Source organism: Nannobrachium achirus (genome assembly GCF_963921795.1).
Source record: "Nannobrachium achirus genome assembly, chromosome: 3".
Lineage (NCBI taxonomy): Eukaryota > Metazoa > Chordata > Actinopteri > Myctophiformes > Myctophidae > Nannobrachium > Nannobrachium achirus.
This window is the reverse complement of record NC_137812.1, coordinates 40,752,255-40,774,970: the sequence shown is the minus strand read 5'-3', so window position 1 is coordinate 40,774,970 and position 22,716 is coordinate 40,752,255. Positions and strand designations below refer to the sequence as shown.

At 41.9% G+C, this 22,716-nt stretch overlaps 1 protein-coding gene across 4 annotated transcripts in view; it reads right to left on the bottom strand.

Annotated features, from left to right (window-relative positions):
• ctnna2 (catenin (cadherin-associated protein), alpha 2) overlaps nt 1–22,716 on the bottom strand; it is a gene marked incomplete at both ends in the record, with an annotated part of 480,574 nt that overhangs the window by 96,521 nt on the left and 361,337 nt on the right. For all 4 annotated transcript variants that reach the window (XM_080721670.1, XM_080721671.1, XM_080721673.1 and 1 more), the window contains one exon: nt 21,856–22,008. In XM_080721670.1, coding sequence (XP_080577796.1) covers nt 21,856–22,008 — 153 coding nt within the window. The remainder of the gene's footprint in view (nt 1–21,855; nt 22,009–22,716) is intronic.

Genomic DNA, 22,716 nt, shown 5'->3' with positions numbered 1-22,716 from the left:
TCTGTTACCTTAAATAACCCATTGCAGGGAAGAGCAAGGGACTATTTACCTTAATGTCCCCTTTAAATTCTGACACTATCTTAATCATCTTAAAAGGAGGACCCCAATTATCCATAGTGCTCTTCGTTCAAACAAGGCTTTTTGCCTGGTGCCAAAATTCCCTTCCTCTCCAAACCCATCTCCCCACACTTGACAAGGGACAAATCGCTCTCTACCAATCTACTCTAACTTTGCATGATTATTGAGCACAGGCACACTGTGTCTCAACTGATACCTCCGCAATTTCACGCTGATTAAGGAAATGCTTAATGTGCTTACTGCTCACAATGTGGAGTGTTAAAACTGTTTGAGATAGAGGTGATTGATGTATAGATGTGAAAAGTCACAATGTCCCTTAAAACACTGACACCTATTAATTAAGGAAGCGACTAAGGCCAGCATTTGCCTTAGGCCAGTTGAATATTAGTAAAAACTGGCTATTATGTATGTACCTAACCATACACAAACCAGATGATATGCGATTACAGCCAGCACAAAAGGTTTTAATATTTAACATTTTAATGTTTAGATTAATGACTTTCATTACCATTACTGATGGAGCACAGTGTAATGTGATGGGGTGGAAAACAGAGAAAAAAGAGGAAAAAAAGCAGCAGTAGGATATATTTATTGTACTGTATAGGAGGGCAGTCACGTCTTGCAGGCAGTGCATCAGAGCGCTGCTGGAAATGGTACTAATACTATCCCAAAGGACTTGACCTCTAATATATTACACTTTACATTTAAGAAGCTATCTAGGGCAAAATCAGGGGATCCTTAGCTTTTATTCATTCACCTAATTAATCAGTGGTGGGTGGCGTCTGCTGTTGCTTGCTTGCTTGCTCTATTCGGTATTTGTGCTCTGGTAAAAAGCCGTGGCTCTAATTAGGAGAGATGATCTATTTTCTGTAATGAGAATTGATGGCTTTTCTTCTGCACCACCAAGCAGTTTCTCTTTCTCTCTTCCTTCCCCGCACTCCCACGCACGCGTGTACACAGACGCACACGCATGCACACAAACGCATGTGTACATGTATGGGTAGCCGCACACATACAGTACAGTACGCACATGCATACTGTATCAGGGCATACCATAGAAATGGTCTAAAGAAGGCACTTTGTGATTAATGGACTTAATTTCCATCAGATTTGACTTCGCGGACGACAGCCCACTTCACCTCTAAAGCTTTCTGGTGATTAGATTTAGACTGTGTCAAAAAAGTCAAACGACTTACAGATGAAAGTCCTAGCCTCTTTTCTCCTCAACACTCACAGTTTCTACAGTATCTTTCCCTCACACACACAAAACTCTAAGAAATTGACATATTTTATATAATAATATGTATTGTCTTATTGTACTTATATAGCCTACTGTATTATAGGCAGGAATATACAATTATGAAAAAAACACTCGATTTTGTGTACTGTAATACTGTATCTATGTTGAATTATGAAACCGAGGTGAACAAAGAGGTATGCATGCATGTACTGTACTGTATGTACTGTATGGTTAAACTGCTTAGGTTTTGGTCATGACTCATTTGTTAGAGCTCTGCTAAACTATGTGTTAATTCATCCAACTGTAACAAATTATACATTTGTACAAATGGAACCAAACGGTCCATTCGGTAGCAATTTTACACTCTCAGACTTACATTATAGCTGCAATCCATAACTTCCATACTACCAGCATTCAAATCTGAGTCTCCCACATGAGAGGACACATTTCTGCCACTGATCCAATAGACCCCTTATTGTGCCACATAAGGCATGTGCACGCAGGCAGGTTGCAAAAGGACCCGACACTCATAATATACATTGGAAAATAAATCCCAGCACCCCAAATGGAACTAGAAAGGTGCAATTCAGGGAAATTGCAAGTGTGGTTGCCTATATTGTATATTGTAATGATCCCAGGAGCCGGAGGCAGAGACGTAATCCTCAGTTTAGGCTCACGTTTATTATCGGCACATTTCAGCATGAACGTCAACAATGTAGCTTCCTCAGCATAGTACACAGCTATCCACGTAGCACCCAAAACAACATGCAATGACACTACTTCCCCCCAAGGACCCGGAAAAACCCAGCAACATCACATGACATCCGGTCCCAGTTAAAGGGGCCGCTAAAATATTGTGATGTCACGTGAAGCTTGACCAATCCTCAAATCCATTATAATGTCCAAGTCCATTAAACTCAATGGACTTTTGGGGTTACATAGATGACACTAGACTGCTCTCTGTCGAGGTGCCAACTTGCTCCTTGTGCACTCGTGGCCATGTATGACCTACTTGTGCGCCAGCAGTACAGTGATCGGTGCTGGGTATGTTGGTATGTGACGACACTTGTTGGTTGGTGGTGACGTCACCAAGAACGCTGCTCCCTCATTGGCTAAAGGCCAATCTTTTTTTACCGAATATATATCTACTGCATAGTAGTACTGTGTTCTATTCGTCTGTCATTCAATGTTATATGAGATACTTAAATGGTTTCCTGTGGAAATAAGCTTAGTCTTTTCTAGGATCTCCTTTTAGTAGACCTTGTACCAGTGAACTGTACCGTCATGAAACTGTACCTTTTCTATGCAAACTCCTAATAAAGTCTTCAATCAATCAATCAATGCCTTTGTACTCAGCCACAGACTGTACTGTACAGACAGCACCCATGGTATTGTCATCCGGATACAGACAGCCGGATAAAGAAGAGGATCGCAGCACTTGCGTCCTCTACTGGCACAAGTAATAACTAGACTGCACTCTGCCGAGGTGTCTTGTAGGCATCCACACTAAAAATGAATCTTATTGCGACCGAAGGTCGCAGTATACCATGAGAAATGTCGCAGCTTGTCTCCGTCTGTGTCAGTCATTCAGTCAGTCAGTACACATTTTTACAGTCTATTGGTTCCCTTGTCACTGTGACATCACTCTGACATCTTGCTCTGATGTCACTGTGATGTAGGGGAACCACTCTTAACAGAATGGGTTTTCTGCTCTTTGCCGCTCTGGCTTCATGTCCCTTTTATGCCCATATATTTTATGCCCATTATAGTCAACAATGTGATGTCAGAACATGCCCATATATGGGCATTCCCAGATCACACTTGCAAATTAATTACATCCTTGTCCATTTTATGCCCATATATGGAGATCCCTGTCCCAGTGTCATCAATATTAAGGGCATATCTGGGAATGCCCATATATGGGCATGTTCTGACATGCCCATACGTGAATATGGGTAGGGATGTAACGATACATTTTAACAACGATACGATACGCATCACGATACATGGTTGACGATACGATACATGGACGATATTGGTTCATTTATGGTGATACGATACGATTCGATTCAATGATTTAAAATCGATATAGTAACTATTTAGCAAAGACATTACATCTGTGTGAAACGTGTCAATAGAGCAGGTTTTTAAAGGGATAAATTGATTATTATGGATAAAAATAAGTAAACACTGTGTTTCTCTAGCAAATACATGGACATTATATTTCAACACATAATATGGACAAACCTGCACCTTGACATGAACACAGAGATTACACACATTTATCGATAGACCAAGAGTAGCTATATGGAATGGAAAAGTAATTTTCATTTTCCTTATTAAAATTGCTAAATACAAGGCACGAATAGTTAGTTTCCATACAATAAATTATTTGCACTGCAAAACGATTTGATACCGATTATCTGCATTGTCAAACGATACCAATACGATACTAAGCCAAAACAGTACGATTATGCTTTTGTATATCGATATAGTAGATCATTGCAAATTAAAACCGATTTTTCGATTCAGTTACTATATCGTTACACCCCTATATATGGGCATTCCCAGATCACACATGCAAATTAATTACGTCCTTGTCCGTTCTATGCCCATATATGGAGATCCCTGTCCTGATGTCATCAATATTAAGAGCATATCTGGGAATGCCTATATTTGGTAATGCCCATATATGGGCATGTTCTGCCAATCTCAACAGACACTGTTCTCAATCTCAACAGGCACTGTTGAGATTGGGTAACTGGTCCGATATACATCACTGGCCAGATAGCCAAGAATTGGCGCGATCTTGAGGTTGCATGTCGCCCTGAGGCGTCTTACTAGTATTACAATTGACTGAAGGGAGGACCGGCTGCATGTCATCGCGCTCATTTCACCATGACTCAGTCATAACCATATAGGTCACCATGCAGCTACACCCAAATATGGAGTGTGCTGTCTAACCTCAATATGTTGTCATGGCATCAGGCGCAAACAAATCGGTCAGCTCCATATATGGGCATAATGTTCGGAACATCGATGTGATGCTTAAAACACACACATATTTTATATATATATATATATATATATATATATATATATACATACATACATATATATATTTTTTTTCTGTGGTTTCTTTGGTGTGTAAGCGAATTCCCCACCCCCAATTGCTGTGACCGACAGAGACACGGAGAGGGAACACTTGTTGACGCACAAGACCATCGACTGTTTGGGCGCGGGCATTCGCCCGTCTAATGGCTCACTCGGGAGTGCCTGAAGAGATTCATACACATGTGAACCTAAATGAGTGTGCTTCAAAATAACTGGGTTGGAACTCAATGTCGTATATAAATAATTGCCATAGGAGATATTGTTCTCTTCAGGCATCAACCAGAAGGTGTTCTATACAGTCCCTGACAATAGGGTGTATATTTCTCATTGTTAGAGTAGGGAGACCACCTCCAACCACTGGAGATGCACTAGTTATATTGCATTAACCCATTTAGGCCTAGAATTATTGAATGCTTTAACCAGTGAAAAATAGCAGATATACAAGCTCACAGCGCGGCTGCGAGCTTGTAGATCTGCTATTTTTGAAAAAGTTGTGAAAATGAATATATGTATTTTCAAAGCGAACATTTGTAACTCAAATTTTGCTTCTGGGTGGTCCCTGGAACTAAATATTTTGAGATGGGGGTCTAATTTTCACGATTTAAAAAAAATAGCAGATCTACAAGCTTGTATATATCTGCTATTTTTCAATAGTTAAAGCATAAAATAATGATACACAATAATGTGTACCCGTTCATACTCTAGCATATAGATTGGTTAACATAACATTTTATTAATTCAAATGAGTTTCAGATCACAGCTTTAACACTGTATTGGCCTACTGGATAGCACGGATGTGTGTCCTGGAAGGACAGCCTCAGCATGCCTAAAATGACTAGCAGATACTGTAATCCTGTGACCTCCCGTGGGGGTCAACATCCCTAATCTGTGAACTCAACAGCCCAGCTCCTCTCTGTGTGGCTTGGCAAACCCTTGCTAATGCTGTGTAAACATCGCTGCCGCTACTGTACTTGCCACTGATTTAGCACATGTTAATATTACATGAGGCACTGGGGCTCTTTGATGATGCAAGTGAGCGGCACTCTAAACTAGGGCTTTGCCCCTCGGGGGGAAGGGGGAGATGGCGTGTGGAGCGGTTCCTCCGGGAATCGCTTGCCTTCCGCATTTGCCACACAAGCTTCGTAGGAGGTGAGCAGTTCATATCTCCATAGTGACATAACCACAGTGGATTGTTCTAGTTTCCAAAGGCAACACTGGTCTCGGATGAATAAAGTGATACCTCAAGATGCTTGAATTGCATTAGGGGCTGGCAAAAAATGGCAGCACGGTAATTTGAGAAAATGATGGCTGCTATTAGTGCACACTGTGCAATTACATAATTATGGATCCATTCTCCTGGTGATGTGAACTTTTCTAAGCCCGATTTCCACTTTGTGGCATGATGGTGTCACCCACCTAAAATAGACGATCTACAGCTTCAACGATCTACAGCTACAAGTGACCTTGTAGTTCTGCGATTTCCGGCAAGGGACAGCATGTCAAATAACAGGGTATAAATCAATCATTACACAGTGCAGATCGGCACGATTTGCCACACAGAGGGAAAAGGGCCATAAGTATTCCTTGCCCCTATGGTGAGCTTGAAGAAAATGATTTAGCTGTTGTTAATCCGATAATATTATGTGGCTTACTGTAAGTGTGCAGTACCGTACACCAGTGGTTCTCAACCTGTGGGTCGGGACCCCCAGGGGGGTCCCCAAATTATTTTGGGGGGTCCCCAGATGATTGACTTAATGTCCAACATTGTTTTGTTACTCAACAGTAAACAAACCAACATAAAGTTTAAGTGTATAGAGGGTATCTGCACATTTCTTAAGTGACAATGTAAGGACATTTTAATACCTCTAAAATGACAAATTAACATTGGCCAAATTGGCCAAAATGAAAATAGACGATCTACATGCTCACAACGCCTCGCGTTGCGAGGCGTTGTGAGCATATAGATCTGCTATTTTCACAATAGAACCGTGTTATACAAAATGTAATGCCTCAACTCTTAGTGCTCGTCAGGTTTGGGGGGGTCCCCAGTTAAAATATGATTATTTTGGGGGTCGCGGCCTGAAAAGGTTGAGAACCTACTGCTGTACACAACACCCAGCCTTGTCTCGTCTGGAAAGGAGGCGGCAATCAGGATAAAGACATAACCCTTCTCTCTCAGGCCTCCCCTGTGCGTTGGAACCAATCTTAGCCTGTGTCTATCCATTGAGAGATGGCCTCCATCAGCACAGCACCAGCATCTTCAGCACCCACTGTGCAGAGTACAACCAATAAAGACACAACGCTGCGTCTACTTGTGGCCAGGTCTCTTTCTTTTCCTTCCCCTCCACCACTCTCAACAAATGATTATGTACACGCTTGCCAGCTGGCCTGATAACACTGCTGTTGATGCCATTATTGATATTATTCTATATTTAATAGCCACCCCCATACCAAATACACACACATATGCACTCACAGGCCAATGTCATGTCAATGAGGCGAGCAGGCACAAGAACAGATTCAGGCAGGAGAACAGATTTTTGATGAACCATTAACCTGCTGGCAGTGAGATAAAACGGTTGCGGGCCACAGTTTAATTTACCCTTTTATAAAAGGGTCGTTGAATTGATGAGGCAAAGGGAAGGAGTTCCACCCTTGGTTTGGTGTATTAGCAATGCAGTCGGTGAACAGGTTGAATGGGGAAATGGAAGAGTAGTCGATATCCCCAATCAAGCTAAGCTTCCAGAGAATCATTGCTACACTCTGCTACAGACCCTGCCTCAGCCAAATCCATAAAACTAATAATGTGGGTTTGGGCCGGCCTCTCATAGAGGAATGCTCTGATTTTTAAAACGGATATAATTTTAGATCTTCCCCCATGTCCACTCATCAGTTTTCTTTTAGCACACGTTACCATTTAAGAAAGAAAAAGGTTTATTTACCTGCAACAAATAGACTGAATCATTACAAATTCAAATCACAACACCTCTTCCTTTTTATTTGTCTGCACTTTCATCTATCCGTCTTTGTAGGCCCGTTTGAGTTCAGAGCTTAAGATCTCTCTTGGAAAAATATCTTTCAGTGGGTACAAAGAGGCAATTTTCCTTTTGATATAAGCTGCCTGAGACGTCTATGTGCTCTCCTTACCATCCATTACACTGGCTATATGGATGACAAATTTTAATAGACAAAGAATGGCTAGAGGGGCACTCTCCATCAATGAAAAGGGGGTGAGTCTAATTGAAAATTATGGCCTATTTTGTACCTACATGTATCAAGGCCTCTTGTGGCATTACAAGTTGTTTAACGCCTCTGTCCATTTCAAGTAGCAGCCCTGTATTCGTACCATTGTTGTGGGCACCCATTTCTAGCAAGCAATATCAAAATCACGCTGTTTGGATGATTTGTTAATGAGTTGGTGTAGGCTACTTCTGTATATCTTTACCCCATATCACCAGTAAGACTCCCTAATCGGGAGATAAGTTGCTGTAAATTAGTCTTAAAATGCAGGACAAAATATTACCCCGACCATTGATGTGGCTTGCAACGTATATGATAATGTCTGTCAAACCTTTCCGTTGGCTTGTTGTCCATTTGTAACTCAAAGAGAGTGCACAAATGGAACAAAATGTACCCTAACGGATCCATTTGGTTCTATTTGTACTCACTCAGAATTAAATTAACAGTTAGAATTTGGTAGAGTATGCACAGAAAGTCACGTGCGAGGGAACACAGAGGACCCATATCCTCTCCAACCTTCACTGAGCTGTGATGAAACGAAGACGGACGTTAATTGAAGTTTTATGATGTAGGGACAGAAGGCAGAGGGGGTGAGTATAGGCACCTGTGGGCTGCCGGGCTAATATCTCCAGAGGCACTGCCTGTGTTTCATATCGCCTCTTATTTGATGGCCAGCATTATTTTTCCTCTCCGTCTCCTCCCCCACAATAACCACAACACTAACATGTAGGCACGTGCACACATAGACATCAAAGCTGGGGGACTTGAGCCCCTGCCATTTTATCCGTCAGTAAAAAGTGCCCTCTCCAGACCATGAATGCAGTTTTTACTATGGTAATAGAAATGCAAATGCCCTCTTTCCATGCCATACCTGAAGGCAGCATTCAAGAGAAATTGTCTTGGGCAAACTCTCCTGAACTTGAATGCCGCATCTTATGTTGAAAGAATTGCCCTCTCTGAGTAGAAATCCATGGTGTTTACGCCACATCTCCATTATTGGCTTGATTATGTTTAGTTCAGTGTGGTATCAAGCACAGAAAATAGCCGACCTCCAAGCTCACAACGCGTCGCAACGCTACAGGTTGTGAGCTTGGAGGTCTGCTATTTTCGATATCTTCACCAAAAGGCCCTTTTAGAAATGTCAGCCCCCAGCCTCTCTAACATTCTCTGCATGTCCCTGCTAACATGCCTACATGGAAGTCTACTCCATGTTAACACATATCCATTTCTGCTCCCTGAAAGGGACTTGCGTGTGAAAGCACACACGCACGCGCACACGCACACGCACACGCACGCACGCACGCACGCACGCACGCACGCACGCACACACACACACACACACACACACACACACACACACACACACACACACACACACACACACACACACACACACACACACATGCAAGCATGCACACTTCCATGTAGGCATGTCAGCACTGGTGTTATGCTTGGTTGGGATACAAGTATCACTGCTTCACTACACAAAGCCATTTCCTCTAGCCTATCATCATTAAAGGGGAACAGCACCCAATTTAAGAATGCTTATGTTTTTCAAATCGTCTAGGACAGTGCAATCAACATTTTTGACAATGAAAAATATTGCGTTAGTGGTGATTGTGTTGTGTAGTTAGCTGCTGAGTTGTTAATCTAAACGCTATTTCTGTTGATGCATACACAAAGCAAATGGGATATTTTCATATTGCTTCCTATTCTTTATCGTTATTGCTTTTATAAAACAGTATCAGGGCTGAATCAAACATTTCTACTGCAAAACTTTCTGGAAACAAACAAACATTTCAAAGCGTTTGGAACCAAATTCAAGGTCAACATCTAATACATTTCCAACTGGATTTGAAAAATCTTAACACAGGCTGAAGAATAGAATATTGTCTTATACAATAAAAACCATTACAACTACTGTACACATTCCACACCGGAGAAAAAAAATGGAACACAGAAATCATCTAAAAATCAGACACTTTGAAATACCCATATAATTGACACCTGCTGGGGGGATAGTCTACTTATTCTAACCATGGTGTTATGTCAAGGCCTATTTCCCTCTTGCTTGCGCTTTCATACTTAATCTTGTGTAATCCACTTTGTGTCATATCAGCAAACATGACAGGAATTCTACCAGTGTTTGTAGCACACTGGTTACAAAGGCAATTTTGGCTTGAATCAGGTCTGCTGAAAAGAGCGTTGACATTCAGTTGAAAATACGCTATGTTTGTCGAGCGACACGTGGTCGCGCCGCAGCATCAATCAGGCTTAAGCCTGCGAGGGTTATGGTAAGATTTTATTTTATCTTTGTATAATACTGGATTGGCATCAGCACCGTTTCGATTCATCTATCAGGCTTGTCCTCAGTTCAGCGAGAGAGAAAAGCCAACGAATAGACGTGTCAGCTATAGGTGATACTATTTGGTATATATGACTGTATCTCAGGGCACATCTGTGTAATTCTTCTTCAGTAGAAGAGGGCTGCCGACCAGCTCCTAGTTCCCCTCTGAGACATGATGTGAGCAGAGCAGAAGGAAATTAAAGGAGAATCCAAGACTGAGAACCGCCAGGAAGCTCGGCATAGGATATTACGGTGTAGAACAAAATTGTGTTGTTCTTTATTGCAAGCTGATAACTGTCACACTGTGAAATCCTGAGTGTTGTATTGCCTTACAGGTCCATGTGGTTACATTTGTACATTTGTCAGAGTTACAAATGTATAGATGAGCACTGAGGATTTTACTGTGCAGCTATGTGCAAGAACCACAACATAATCCCACCTGTTCAATCTAATCCTGACCAGGAATGCAATGGAAATAAGCACTCGATATTCTTTGGGAGGTGCAAGTGGTAACGATTGACAATAAGATGCATATACACAAACATAAACATATACCGGTATATGCATCTTTTTTGTCCATCAATCAATCAATCAATCAATCAAACAATCAATCAATCAATCAATCAATCAATCAATCAATCAATCAATCAATCAATCAAAACCTCAGTGGGCCTCATTTATATTAAAAACATGAGCTCTTCTTTGGTTGCTAGTTTCCATTTCCACTGCAGCCATTTTGAAAATGTATTTTGTAACAACAACATGTTGAAAAACAGCCACATAGACAGCACAGTTTTGAGACTAAATGCCAACAAAGTTCTTACGAATGACAAAAGAAATGTTGATATTAGCAAGGCGAGCATTGTTATGATGTAGGCTATGCGTGCACACCGGCACACTCAAGATACAAATTCAAGATACTAATAATAGTAACATGATGAAATACTGTATGAAAGAGGTTGACTAAAGCAACTGACAGGCAACCAAAAAGATTTGTGACATCATCTGGCACAACATCAAAGCATGAGACTTTAAAGCAGCATAATGCCCATTGTGGACCACCAGCTGTGAGAGAGAGATCACAATCATGAAAAATTATTTGAACAGAGAGAGAGAGATACTGTATATTCTATGCTATGCTATGCAGCCCTCACACCTACATTTGAACCACCGATCTGACCAATGTTCCCATAGAAATCTCTGTGTCAGTCCTTGTCCCTTTTATGCCCATATATGGAGATTGCCGATAAAATGTCACATATGTCGATTTGACATATGGCTTGTGTGTGCCGCCAAAACTGTGGGAGGAGTTGTAGCGCGCCAAACTTTAGGGTTCACGTGACAATTACTATATCGTCGTTGTCGGGTGAAAACCTTAACGTATGTCCAAAACCGTGCATTTATCATTTAAAAATGATTCAAACTAGTGAAAACAGCCGATCTACAAGCACACAACACCTCGCACCGCGAGGCGTTGTGTGCTTGTAGATCTTCTGTTTTCACTATTTTTGTGCGACGGCCTTGTATGATGAAGCAGGGCTTTACTTTGCGAAACTTTCCGCCCGACAACGACGATATACTGTGTTGCTCTTTTGGGCAACCACACTAATGATCAGTTGGGTGAATGTATACATGTAAACATGCACGTGACGTTAATTATAAAATGATGACAGAGTCATTTATTATTATTATGACGTATTAGTAATAGTAATAGTTTATGGTTATATGTCTGAATCCGAGTGACATGGCCGTGGTCCGCCCACCGGCCGGCCCTTTAGCCAATTCTAAACTATAGGAGGAAGAAGATTCAAGTATGCTTTTATCACCAATATCAAACAAATACATGTATTTCTTTCTTTTTAGCACTGTTTTAAACCAGTGGTTCTCAACCTGTGGGTCAGGACCCCCAGGGGGGTCCCCAAATTATTTTGGAGGGTCCCCAGATGATTAACTTAATGTGCAACATTGTTTTCTCACTCAACAGTAAACAAACCAACATAAGGTTTAAGTGTATAGAGGGTATCTGCACATTTCTAAAGTGACAATTTAAGGACTTTTTAATAACTCTAAAATTACAAATTAAACATTGGTTAAATTGTCAAATATTAGAGGCAGAAATTGTGAAAATAGCCGATCTACATGCTCACAAAGCCTCGCAACGCGAGGTGTTGTGAGCATGTAGATCAGCCATTTTCACTATAGAGGGTATGCACGTGACATCACTGTTGCTGGAAGTCATGTGGGAACGCCTACTGAGTGGCAAAAAAACTAATTTCTGCCATTGACAGCCCATACATCCAAACAGAAAAGTCCTATCTGATTGTATTAAACAAAGTTAAACTCAACAAAATTGCGGCTGTACCGAAAGCTTGAATTATCCTTTTTCTATCTGCAAAGTTTTTGTTTCATAAAAAGCCACTATAGGCATGTTATGAGCTACTTTCTGTCAAGACATTCTGTGCAGGTTTTTATTTTTCCAAGTGTCAGAGTTTGGAAGCACTTGTTTTCAACAACACAACATCATGCTGCCTCCTGCATTATGTGCAATTTAGAAACGGTGGTATGCAGGGCCGTTGAGTGATTTGCAACTAGCACTTCCAAACTCCAATGATCCATGCTGCTCAATGTTTTGCCACTCAGGCTAGATTAGGGGGGCGGGTCCCAGTGGACGTGCATACCCTCTATAGAACCGTGTTTTGGGTGTCGCGGCCTGAAAAGGTTGAGAACCACTATTTTAAACAGAAAATACACTGCATTCATAATCTAAACGTAGCGATCAGCCTCCAGGTGAAGCAGCTGGTATGCTGTTGTGGGATTCCTCCAACTGACTGGGACTTAACTGGCTATGTCCTGTGGCACTATTGATTAGATTTCCCTACATCACACTTTCATCACCTTTAAGCCCACCGTTAATCCAGTACTGTCGCTTGCTGCTGCTGAGCGGAGGAGAATTCTGATAGATGCTGGTGGATGGATGTAGTTTGTCTTCTGTCTATGGCTGCCAGGTCCCCTGGGGTCCGCGGCAGCTCCAGCCAGATACGCTAAGTCTCCACATACTGTAAGCGGCAACAACATGATGGACTCCTTCTGACTAATTCCTTTGGCCTGGAGCTGATCTAAAAATAACTAAGAGAATATACTAGAGGTGGGAAGGTGGGGCTTGATGTATCTCCGCTGTACACCTATGAAGCAGTGCACGTTTCCCAAAGCCAGATTTCCTCAGAGGCCAATAACTCTAAAGAATAGAGGGGATTAGTGTGGCCTAAAGGTCTGGGTCATCACAAATGGACTTGTCCCAGCAGCAATCCATCCATTGCTCTGTTCGCTGTCCAGTCCAGTGCAGTGCTTATTGCACTGGCTTCCAGAAAAGTATTTACTGCCATGGGTCGTCTCGCGTCACCGAGCCCTGAAGGCCAATTCGGTACTGGTTACATTCAACTCTGTATTGATTCTGCATAATCATTGAACTTACTTTGTTCTCCCTTGACTCTGCTCTTGTCCAGAATAAGGTCACTGTTTTAAATCTAATGGTGGCAAGCAAACCCTATGCTCTAATATTGAAAGGTTTGCTTGTTTTGTATATACAATATGTATTTCACTATAGGCATACCGTATATAATGGAAACCATGTTCTTCTCAAAATGTGTTAGAATGTATCACTGAGCTATTCATAGGCCTGTATTATATCCTATCCTATATAAAAAATTGACGGCCTCTGTCGAGGTGCCAACTTGCGCCTTGTTATTTATATCAGGTCGCACTTGTTGGTGGTGACGTCACCAAGAAAGGGAGAAAGGTGCTCCCTCATTGGCTAATTGCCCTGCCTTTTTACTGTTGATCGGATACAGACAGCACCGAAAGAGGTACTTGCGCGCTATGCTGGTGCAAGTAATAACATTAGACAATACAGATACTGTAGAACATAGGCTACACTGAATACTGAATAGACACTGCATTGCAGCTGTGCAGTGTGTGCTTGTAATGTCCAGACTTAAACTGTGGAATCCTTAGTGTCTATACTATAGTATTATTCAGACATATCCGTAGGATTGTCGGTGCGGCGTAGGTGTGAGGGCCCGAACCTCTAGTTAAACACTCTAAAGTAAGCATGAAAAAAAGACTATGTAAAGTAGCATACTAAGGGATTCACAAAGATGTTCAAATGAATGCAAGGGACAAGAGCACTACAAAGGGACAAAACATATTCTGTGGACACAATACAAAGGCAACAAAAACAAAACTCAATTGAGATGTCTAATTCATAAATACTTGGAACTAAGACTGCGTGAGAGCTAGAGAGAGGAGGAGAGAGTATGAGAGAGTGCCAGAGAGATTCTTACAACTGCTGGAATGGCTGTTGACAATATTCACACACCGGTCGGTCAATTTGCTCTTACGTCATCCTCTGAGAGCATTTCCAATACCCTGACTATACGTAAGAGCAAAAATGGCTGCTGTGTGAATATGTGGCCAGTAGATCTTAGATCAAGAAGCCAAGACGGTTTACACGTATACAATGTTTAATGGCAAGTGGAATAAAAAAAATTAAAAAATCCTCCATGAAGGTCGAGGATTTACTGTAGGCTATGCTTCAGACTGTCCAAATGCATTTTCTCAAAACAAGTGGGGAAAAGTTTCAACCAAGAGTTTATTCATTTCAACCACATGGCACTATCACAGATATAAACAAGGACACTACTGCCTTATGAAACTGTCAACAGGACTTTGTAAAACGCTTTATAAATCACAAATTCATACCGCAAGCTTAGATCCCAAGATTTATCACACCGATTTAAGTCACAGGAATGACATTCAGCAATTTTAATATTACATAAATCCCTCTCATATAATAGTAGTTTATTAGTCTATTCTAAAAAGAAGATTTAAGAAGAAATAAATTCGAAACTGTGACCGCTCTGGTTTATTTCACCTCCTTCTTCTTTTGTACACCTGCTCAGGAGAACGGGACCAAGGTCGGATCATAATGAGACGCAACCATGAAAGGGTGTCCAAGTGGGTTTGGAGTCAAGGTCAGTGGAATCCTCATTCTGACATTAGAATAGTGATGATGTGTGACGCCCTTCTGATGTCTAATAGTAGTTGGCACGTGCACATTCGCAAAGTAATAGCCATAAAAGAGGGCTCTCGCAATGTTAAAAGATGGGGCATTTATCTTGTGTTTCAATTAATGAGAACATGTCACTTTTGGTCAGTACTAATATAATGGATAGCTGGTGCTCTGTTTTTAATGAGAGAGGCAGATTTAAGGGAGGGGAAACGGTGGTAAAATTAGTTGAGGGAGAGAGACGGACATAGATAGGGGAAGAGGCAGACGAGAGAGAGAGAGATCTAAGATAAGATAATATAAGAGCCTGATTGATCCCGTGCCAAAAATAAAAGACTTGAATTGTCACCAACTTTATTGTCACATCGCAGGTTTACAGGTGTAAAACAGTGGGTGAAATTCCATCGTTTTGATTGTTTTCCGAAAGAGAAAGAAAAGAGGGGAGGGGCGGTCAAAAAACAAGGTATTTACATGTACCATATCCTTCCAAACCTCATGTACGTGAGGTTTAGAACTACGGTGAGCATAGCAGCTGGTATATACTGTTCATGACATAGAGATAGACATTGGTGCAAGAAGAGTATCTGCGCGTTGCAATTGCATCATCGGTGTCAGGTAGTATGGAGCACAGCACATGTATTCTCTCAACAGCATCTCAAAGAATTTGCTGAGTATTGGGGTGAGAGCGACAGATATCGAGTCATTCAGACATGTCACCTTGGGTTTATTGGGGATGGGAACGATGGTGGACATTTTGAAGCCTGCCGGCGTGCCAGGACAGCAGCCTGGGAGAGGGAGAAGATGAAAATGTCTGTTCTGTTCTGCGGCTGCCTTTACAACACAGCCTGAGATCCCATCAGGTCCCGCCACCTTTCGGATGTTGAAGGCTATGCACAAATCGTCCTCTGAGATGGTTAATGGGCTGGCCTCCCTAGCTGGTGCTGCCGCTGGCTGGTTGAGGCTGTTCTTAACTATGTAAGAGTGTGTACTGCCTGCCAAATGCCCCATACTGTATGTCGCCACTGTTGAACTGGTCTTCCATCTTTGCAAAAAACTCCTTCTACGGCCTCTTTGATCGCCCTATTGAGGTCAGCATGAGCGGATCCCATTGCCGAATCTGAAACCAGCATTGCGTGCATGTAGTGCGACGCATGCTCCGCTGTCGCGAGCCACTGTTTCTGGTTGGGGTAGATCCAAACTGTCTTGGTATAGGAACTATGTCATCGATGCACTTACTGATAAAAGCCATCAGTAAGTGCATGACAATGACATTATTCCCAGTCGACCGTTCGCTGTTTCGATGCCCAGCCCGCACAGGCTTACAAGACACTCACAAAATATACATAAAACATCTTGGTACATACTGTACCAAGATACACCACAAACAGAATACACAAAAAGAAACATATTGATTGATTGTCCAAGCTGTGAGTTACGGATACAACGTTCTCCAGCACAACTGCCATGCTTTCTCTATGAATTTTGCCAAAACAAAGTGATTGTCTGTCATGTCGGATTGTATATCCGATGGCATGACAGACAGACAGACAGACAGACAGACAGACAGACAGACAGACAGACAGACAGACAGACAGACAGACAGACAGACAGACAGTGACAGGTACAGAGCATAAATATATTGGAATGGTAGAATTGGTGGCTGCGGGACTTTGAAGACCTTGGAAGCTCCAGTATGGGGCAGCAGGGATGATGGGTCAGGGAGAGCTACCTCTCATTAGGGCTAGTGCATGAATTTAATGAGTACCATAACCAAAGCTCACACTAACAGTCCATTGGCACAGGGCTACCTGTTCTCAACCCCACAGAACCCCAAAGGAAAATATATTAGCTATGTCCCTGTGTCCTGTTGGTTCAATTTTCTTCTTCCACTTAGCACTCTTTTCTCTCTACACACAGTGATTGTTGAAGCTGGACAACCTCTGGGTGAAGTTAAGTTAAAACATCATAATTACGAAGAAAGTAAAGCTTGTCAGAAGTCATATATTCACACCAAGAGCACAAGGGGGGGACACTAAAAGAGTCTTTTGTCTTCCTGCCAAGAAGCCATCTTGTACTGTGCCATTGAAATCAGGGAATTAGAATATGTATGGTGGTGCGAGAGAGAGAGAGAGAGAGAGAGAGAGAGAGAGAGAGAGAGAGAGAGAGAGACAGAGAGAGACAGAGAGAGAGAGAGAGAAAGAGAGAGAGAGAGAGAGAGAGAAAGAGAGAGAGAGAGGAGGGAGAAAGGGAGAGAGAGAGAGAGATGATGACACAGATAGAGTGACAGAGACAGAGAGAAAGACAATTGCATGAGCGTGCACCTACAGTATGTGAACGGGCATGTGTGTGCGTGACCAGCTCAAAAAAAAAAAAAGACTTCAATCCAATTTGGGCTAAGGTCACGCAGGATATCTTTCCTTGACTGCAGTGCCAGCCAGGCTTATTGCATTAAATCTCATGATCCCTACATCTCTGCCAGGCAATGAAATGACCTGCGTCGTATTTAGTAGTTTCCTGTCGCTGCTCAGGATGGTGCTAATGAGCATGATGTGATTAGGAGGAGCCCTGAGGTGAGCGTGGTCTCTCATGGAGGTGAGCAGTGTCTGGTGGCTGCGTCTGCGGGCACAGCGCAACAACATCAAATGGAAACCAAGTAGGTGTGATGAAGGGCAGCTTCTCTTTTGTACAGGGGGGACCTCCAAGCTAAAGGCTTTAACCACTTATGCTCCTTATTCTTTGTTTCACACAGTGACAGTAGCTGATCTACAGACTCGTTTCATTTTATTTTATTTGTGTATTAATGGGGGGGATTGTCATTTTGGAAAGTCTTTTGACATTTTTGGAATTCTTTCGAAAATGTGTAAGAAGACATGTTTAGAAATATTTGTAAATATTTTAAATGTTATATTTACAGATTTATTTTATATGTTGGGCATGGTATGCCAAAGATAAGGATGCTGGGTTTAGGGATGGGACGATAAGCGATATTATCGTATGTCATGATAAAAAACACTCACGAGTCACGATAATCACGAGATTTAACTTATCGTGATATCGTTCTCCATCATGCACTGGGATCAATTCACCTTTTATTTGCAGAGCTGCATATCCGGTACCACTTTCGATATACAAGCTCACTTGTAGATCTGCTATTTTTTGGCAAATGTTTAGCCCCAGGATAATGGATTTTGATTATCATGATAATATCGTAAATCGTGATTTCTTTTGTCACAATAATCGTTAAATGTTTCATATCGTCCCATCCCTAGTTGAAAGTGGCTAAAACCTCCTCCATGACATCAGAGCGATGACCACGGCAGTGTGACTGCAGTGATGAAGATGATCATTATCATATTAGATAGATAGTAGCCATGATGTTGGCAATAACAATGTTGATGATGGCATTAATGAGAGTGATGATAATGATGATGGCTATAATGACAGCGATGTGCTGAGTATATAGGATAGCTGGGAGACAACCTTATTAGCTCCTTTGCTAGAGATGATCAATAATCATGCAAACTGATCTGGGGGGAAGGGATGTGGCAATCTGGTACTGAATTCCTATTGGCTCTAGATCCTTGTAGATTGGCTATTTCCTCGAATGTTCGTCTCTTTCCGTTGAACAGCACCTATCTACAAAAGTGCTATTTCAGTAGATTATGTTTCAATAGACATTCTATAGCAGGGGTCTTCAATGTTTTCAGGCCAAGGACCCCTTAGTTGAGAGAGCGATGAACCAGGGATGACCCCCACAACCTTTTTCATCGTTTCCATATAGTTTCATTGTTTGATAGCACAATCATCAGTGTATTTTAGATTCATGTCAATTTGGGTTTTCAGATATTTAACCACTTGAACCTTCAATACTTAATACATTTGACCCTTTACTCTGTACTAGTCTGCACTTTATTTACCCCTCTAGACTAAACCTCTTTGCCGAAAGTGGCCGATCTACAAGCTTGTAGATCGTCTATTTTTGGAAAGTGGTTAAGATGAAAAAAAAAAAAAGGTTTCTATCACACAACGATTTGGAGGACCCCCTGTAGTAACTCTGAGGACCCCCTAGGAGTCCCGGACCCCCTGTTGAAGACCCTTGTTCTATAGGAAGAATGGATGCAGATCTACAGTATTACCCTAACCTACTTTACTGTAATACACAGGTAAAAAAGAAAAGAAAAGGAAAACCAGTTTGGGGGGAAAAAAAAGTCTTATAACGATTAATTTGGAAGACATTGAATTGACAATCCTCTAAAAAAAAGCACACACAAATCTACCTTTGCTCTTCAATTTAGAGATGGAAGGATTAAGGATATAGGTACAACAATCCATCCATCCATCCTGCAGTAGCTACCTAACTACCTGTTAGATGGATAGATACTGATGTATGAGAAACAATGCAGTGGCTGAAAGTGCCTATGCCACCAATAAATAAGTAAATAAATGTATTTTGCCAAACTATCAATGCATAATGCATGGCCATTATTATATGGTTTGGTGTGAGCGAATGCTAATACTGCGCATACTGATGTGGATTGCAACAAATGATCCCTAATTAAAAATCCATTACTGGTGTCAGCAGCTCACACATTACAGGATCTAATACACAGGTGGCTGTGTGGGCACACATGCACATGCGCACGCGTGAGTGTGTGTGTGTGTGTGTGTGTGTGTGTGTGTGTGTGTGTGTGTGTGTGTGTGTGTGTGTGTGTGTGTGTGTGTATGTGGGTGTGTGTGCCCGTGTGGGTGTGTGTGCGCGTGTGCGTGTGTGTGAGGGGTGAAGCTAGGCAAAGGTGTCAGATTAAGTGTAGCGTCTAACACCTGTGGGTAGATAAATGCACCTCTTTTCTCATCAGTTTCCACACGGCAAGTAATTAACTTTTCCAGCAGTCGGAAAAGTGTTGAGCAAAGAAGACTAGTACAAGGTACAGTTTGTGTGCAGAATGCAGGTGATTTTCTGTGTGCTTGTGCATAAGCGTGCACGAATAAAGAGTATGTGTGCATTTGCTTAGAGGTGGTCAGTATTTCAATTTGAATCTGGCAGCTTAAAACAGAAGTCTTCAAACGGTTCCAAACAACACATTATTATGAACAATGTTTTTGTTTCTTTTTGTTTCTTTTTTTTCTAAATACTGAAATGGAATATATAAAGGGGAAACAGAGTTAATATCGTTCGTTTTGCATTTATCATTTTAAAAATGATGTAAACTAGTGAAAACAGACGATCTGCAAGCACACAACGCCTCGCACCGCGAGGCGTTGTGTGCTTGTAGATCTGCTGTTTTCACTACTTTTGTGCAACGGCCTTGTATGATGAAGCAGGGCTTTACTTTGCGAAAGAACAGTACCCATTTCAAACTCGGAGATACGAGTTTTCCACCCAACAACGACGATATATTACACCACAGCTACTGGAACTATAGTGTCATAATATGAATTAGAATAAGCTGTCAGGTACTGTACACTACAAATATAACCAAAAGGAAGGGTCCATTTACATTTGTAAACACATAGGATACTATATTGTACAGTAAGTGATGACCATATTGTACATAATATTCTGTACGAAATGCAAAAAGGCACGCGTGCAATAAACACTAGGAGCCGGATGTCTGATTAAGAGCTTGGGCTGGAAATGTCACTTGTGGTGATAATATTAATACATTTTTATGGGAACATTTGCAAGAGTGACTTCAATAATAGAATAGAGGCACGTTACATGGGGATTAAGATACTGATACTGACACCTGGCATAATGTATAACTAACCAAGACATGAGATTTAAGTATTTCACAAATTATTAAAAAATAATCGTTATAAATTCTAGTGTGTGTGTGTGTGTGTGTGTGTGTGTGTGTGTGTGTGTATGTGTGTGTGTGCGTGCGTGCGTTGGTTTTGGTTTATGGAGACAATTGTCTCCTCTATTATGGAAAAGGCTGAACTGCACAAAGAGTACATTTTCTGAACGTCGACAGTATGTGACAATGTACAAAAACTCACAGCTATTGCACTTTTAGGCAGAGCTCCAATTTTTGCCAATCAATACTTTCCAGTCTCTAATCCACAATTTCTCCTCTTTCTCCATGCTAAATTGAAAAGTAATGAACGTCTGTGGACTCAGTAACAGAAGCAAGCATCTGAAGCGCTCGCTGACCTAGAAAGGTGTTGTGTTGTCCTGACCTGCACAACACCCACACAGGTCCAGGCCCGCCCTTGGGAACCACTCTGACCCAATCAGGAAGAAGACGCGAGTGGCCATGTACTTTGTGCCGTGTGCAGTGCGTGTGGTAGCGAGTGCTCTTGTCTAATTCAGTGGTTCTCAACCTTTTCAGGCCGCGACCCCCAAAATAATCATATTTTAACTGGGGACCCCCTCACCCTGACGAGCACTAAGAGTTGAGGCATTACATTTTGTATAACACGGTGCTGTTGTGAAAATAGCAGATCTACATGCTCACAACGCCTCGCAACACGAGGCGTTGTGAGCATGTAGGTCGGCTATTTTCACAATTTCTGCCTCTAATATTTTGACAATTTGGCCAATGTTTGATTTGTCATTTTAGAGGTATTAAAAAGTCCTTAAATTGTCACTTTAGAAATGTGCATATACCCTCTATACAATTAAACTTTATGTTGGTCTGTTTACTGTCGAGTGAGAAAACAATGTTGCACACTAAGTTAATCATCTGGGGACTCCCCAAAATAATACGGGGACCCCCCTGGGGGTCCCGACCCACAGGTTGAGAACCACTGGTCTAATTCATGACTGACCTCCACCAGCTTGTTGGCGTGCTCGCGGAACACCTGGGCGTACTCCTTCACCTCCTTCTCGTTGCCGCTCTTGGCCGCCTCGATGAGCACCAGCAGGGGGACGTTGGTCTCCAGGAAGGAGTCGGAGATGTGATCCATCACCGCCTTCCTCAACTGGGGTGGGGGGAAACAAGAGGGGTTTGGGAGGGACGAGGGGATGACATTGTTATTAATGCTAAAAATGATTCTGCAGAGGTGAATGTTCAGGCCAAAGATCATGTTACACTTATTATAGCAACTAATAGTATGTATTACATAGCATGATGGGGGATGAAGGAGACAAGAGCAAAGAGTATGCCAGAGAGAAGCTTAATAGGTTGTAGTTTACACCGCTCGCACCGTATCAGTTTCCCCCGAGGCCTTTTATTGGGGCAACCTCTGTGACTTATATATTTGTTTATGGAGTCATTTCCTGGCAAAATGGCAAGGGACTGGGACTTTTCCCAGACATTAAATGGACATCGTTGCTATTCACAGAAATATCAAATGAAGAAAGAGACTAGAGGGAATAGCACAGAAATGACAACGGACAGGTGCTTTATCTTGCACAGAGAGGGAGTTAGTCACATGAGACCAATGCTAAATCTGACAAATAGAGATAGTGAGCAGTGGATGGTATTCCCGCACTGGGCCTGTTCAAAGGGTTTTCAAATTTCCAGTACATACACATGCACGAACGCACACACACGCACGCAAGCATGCACAAACGCACACACACACACACACACGCGCGCGTGCGCGCACACACACATATGTGAAACAACATATTAAAATAATTCGATTGATTTCTGGAGGCCTGGAATCAAACATTGTGGCATCACA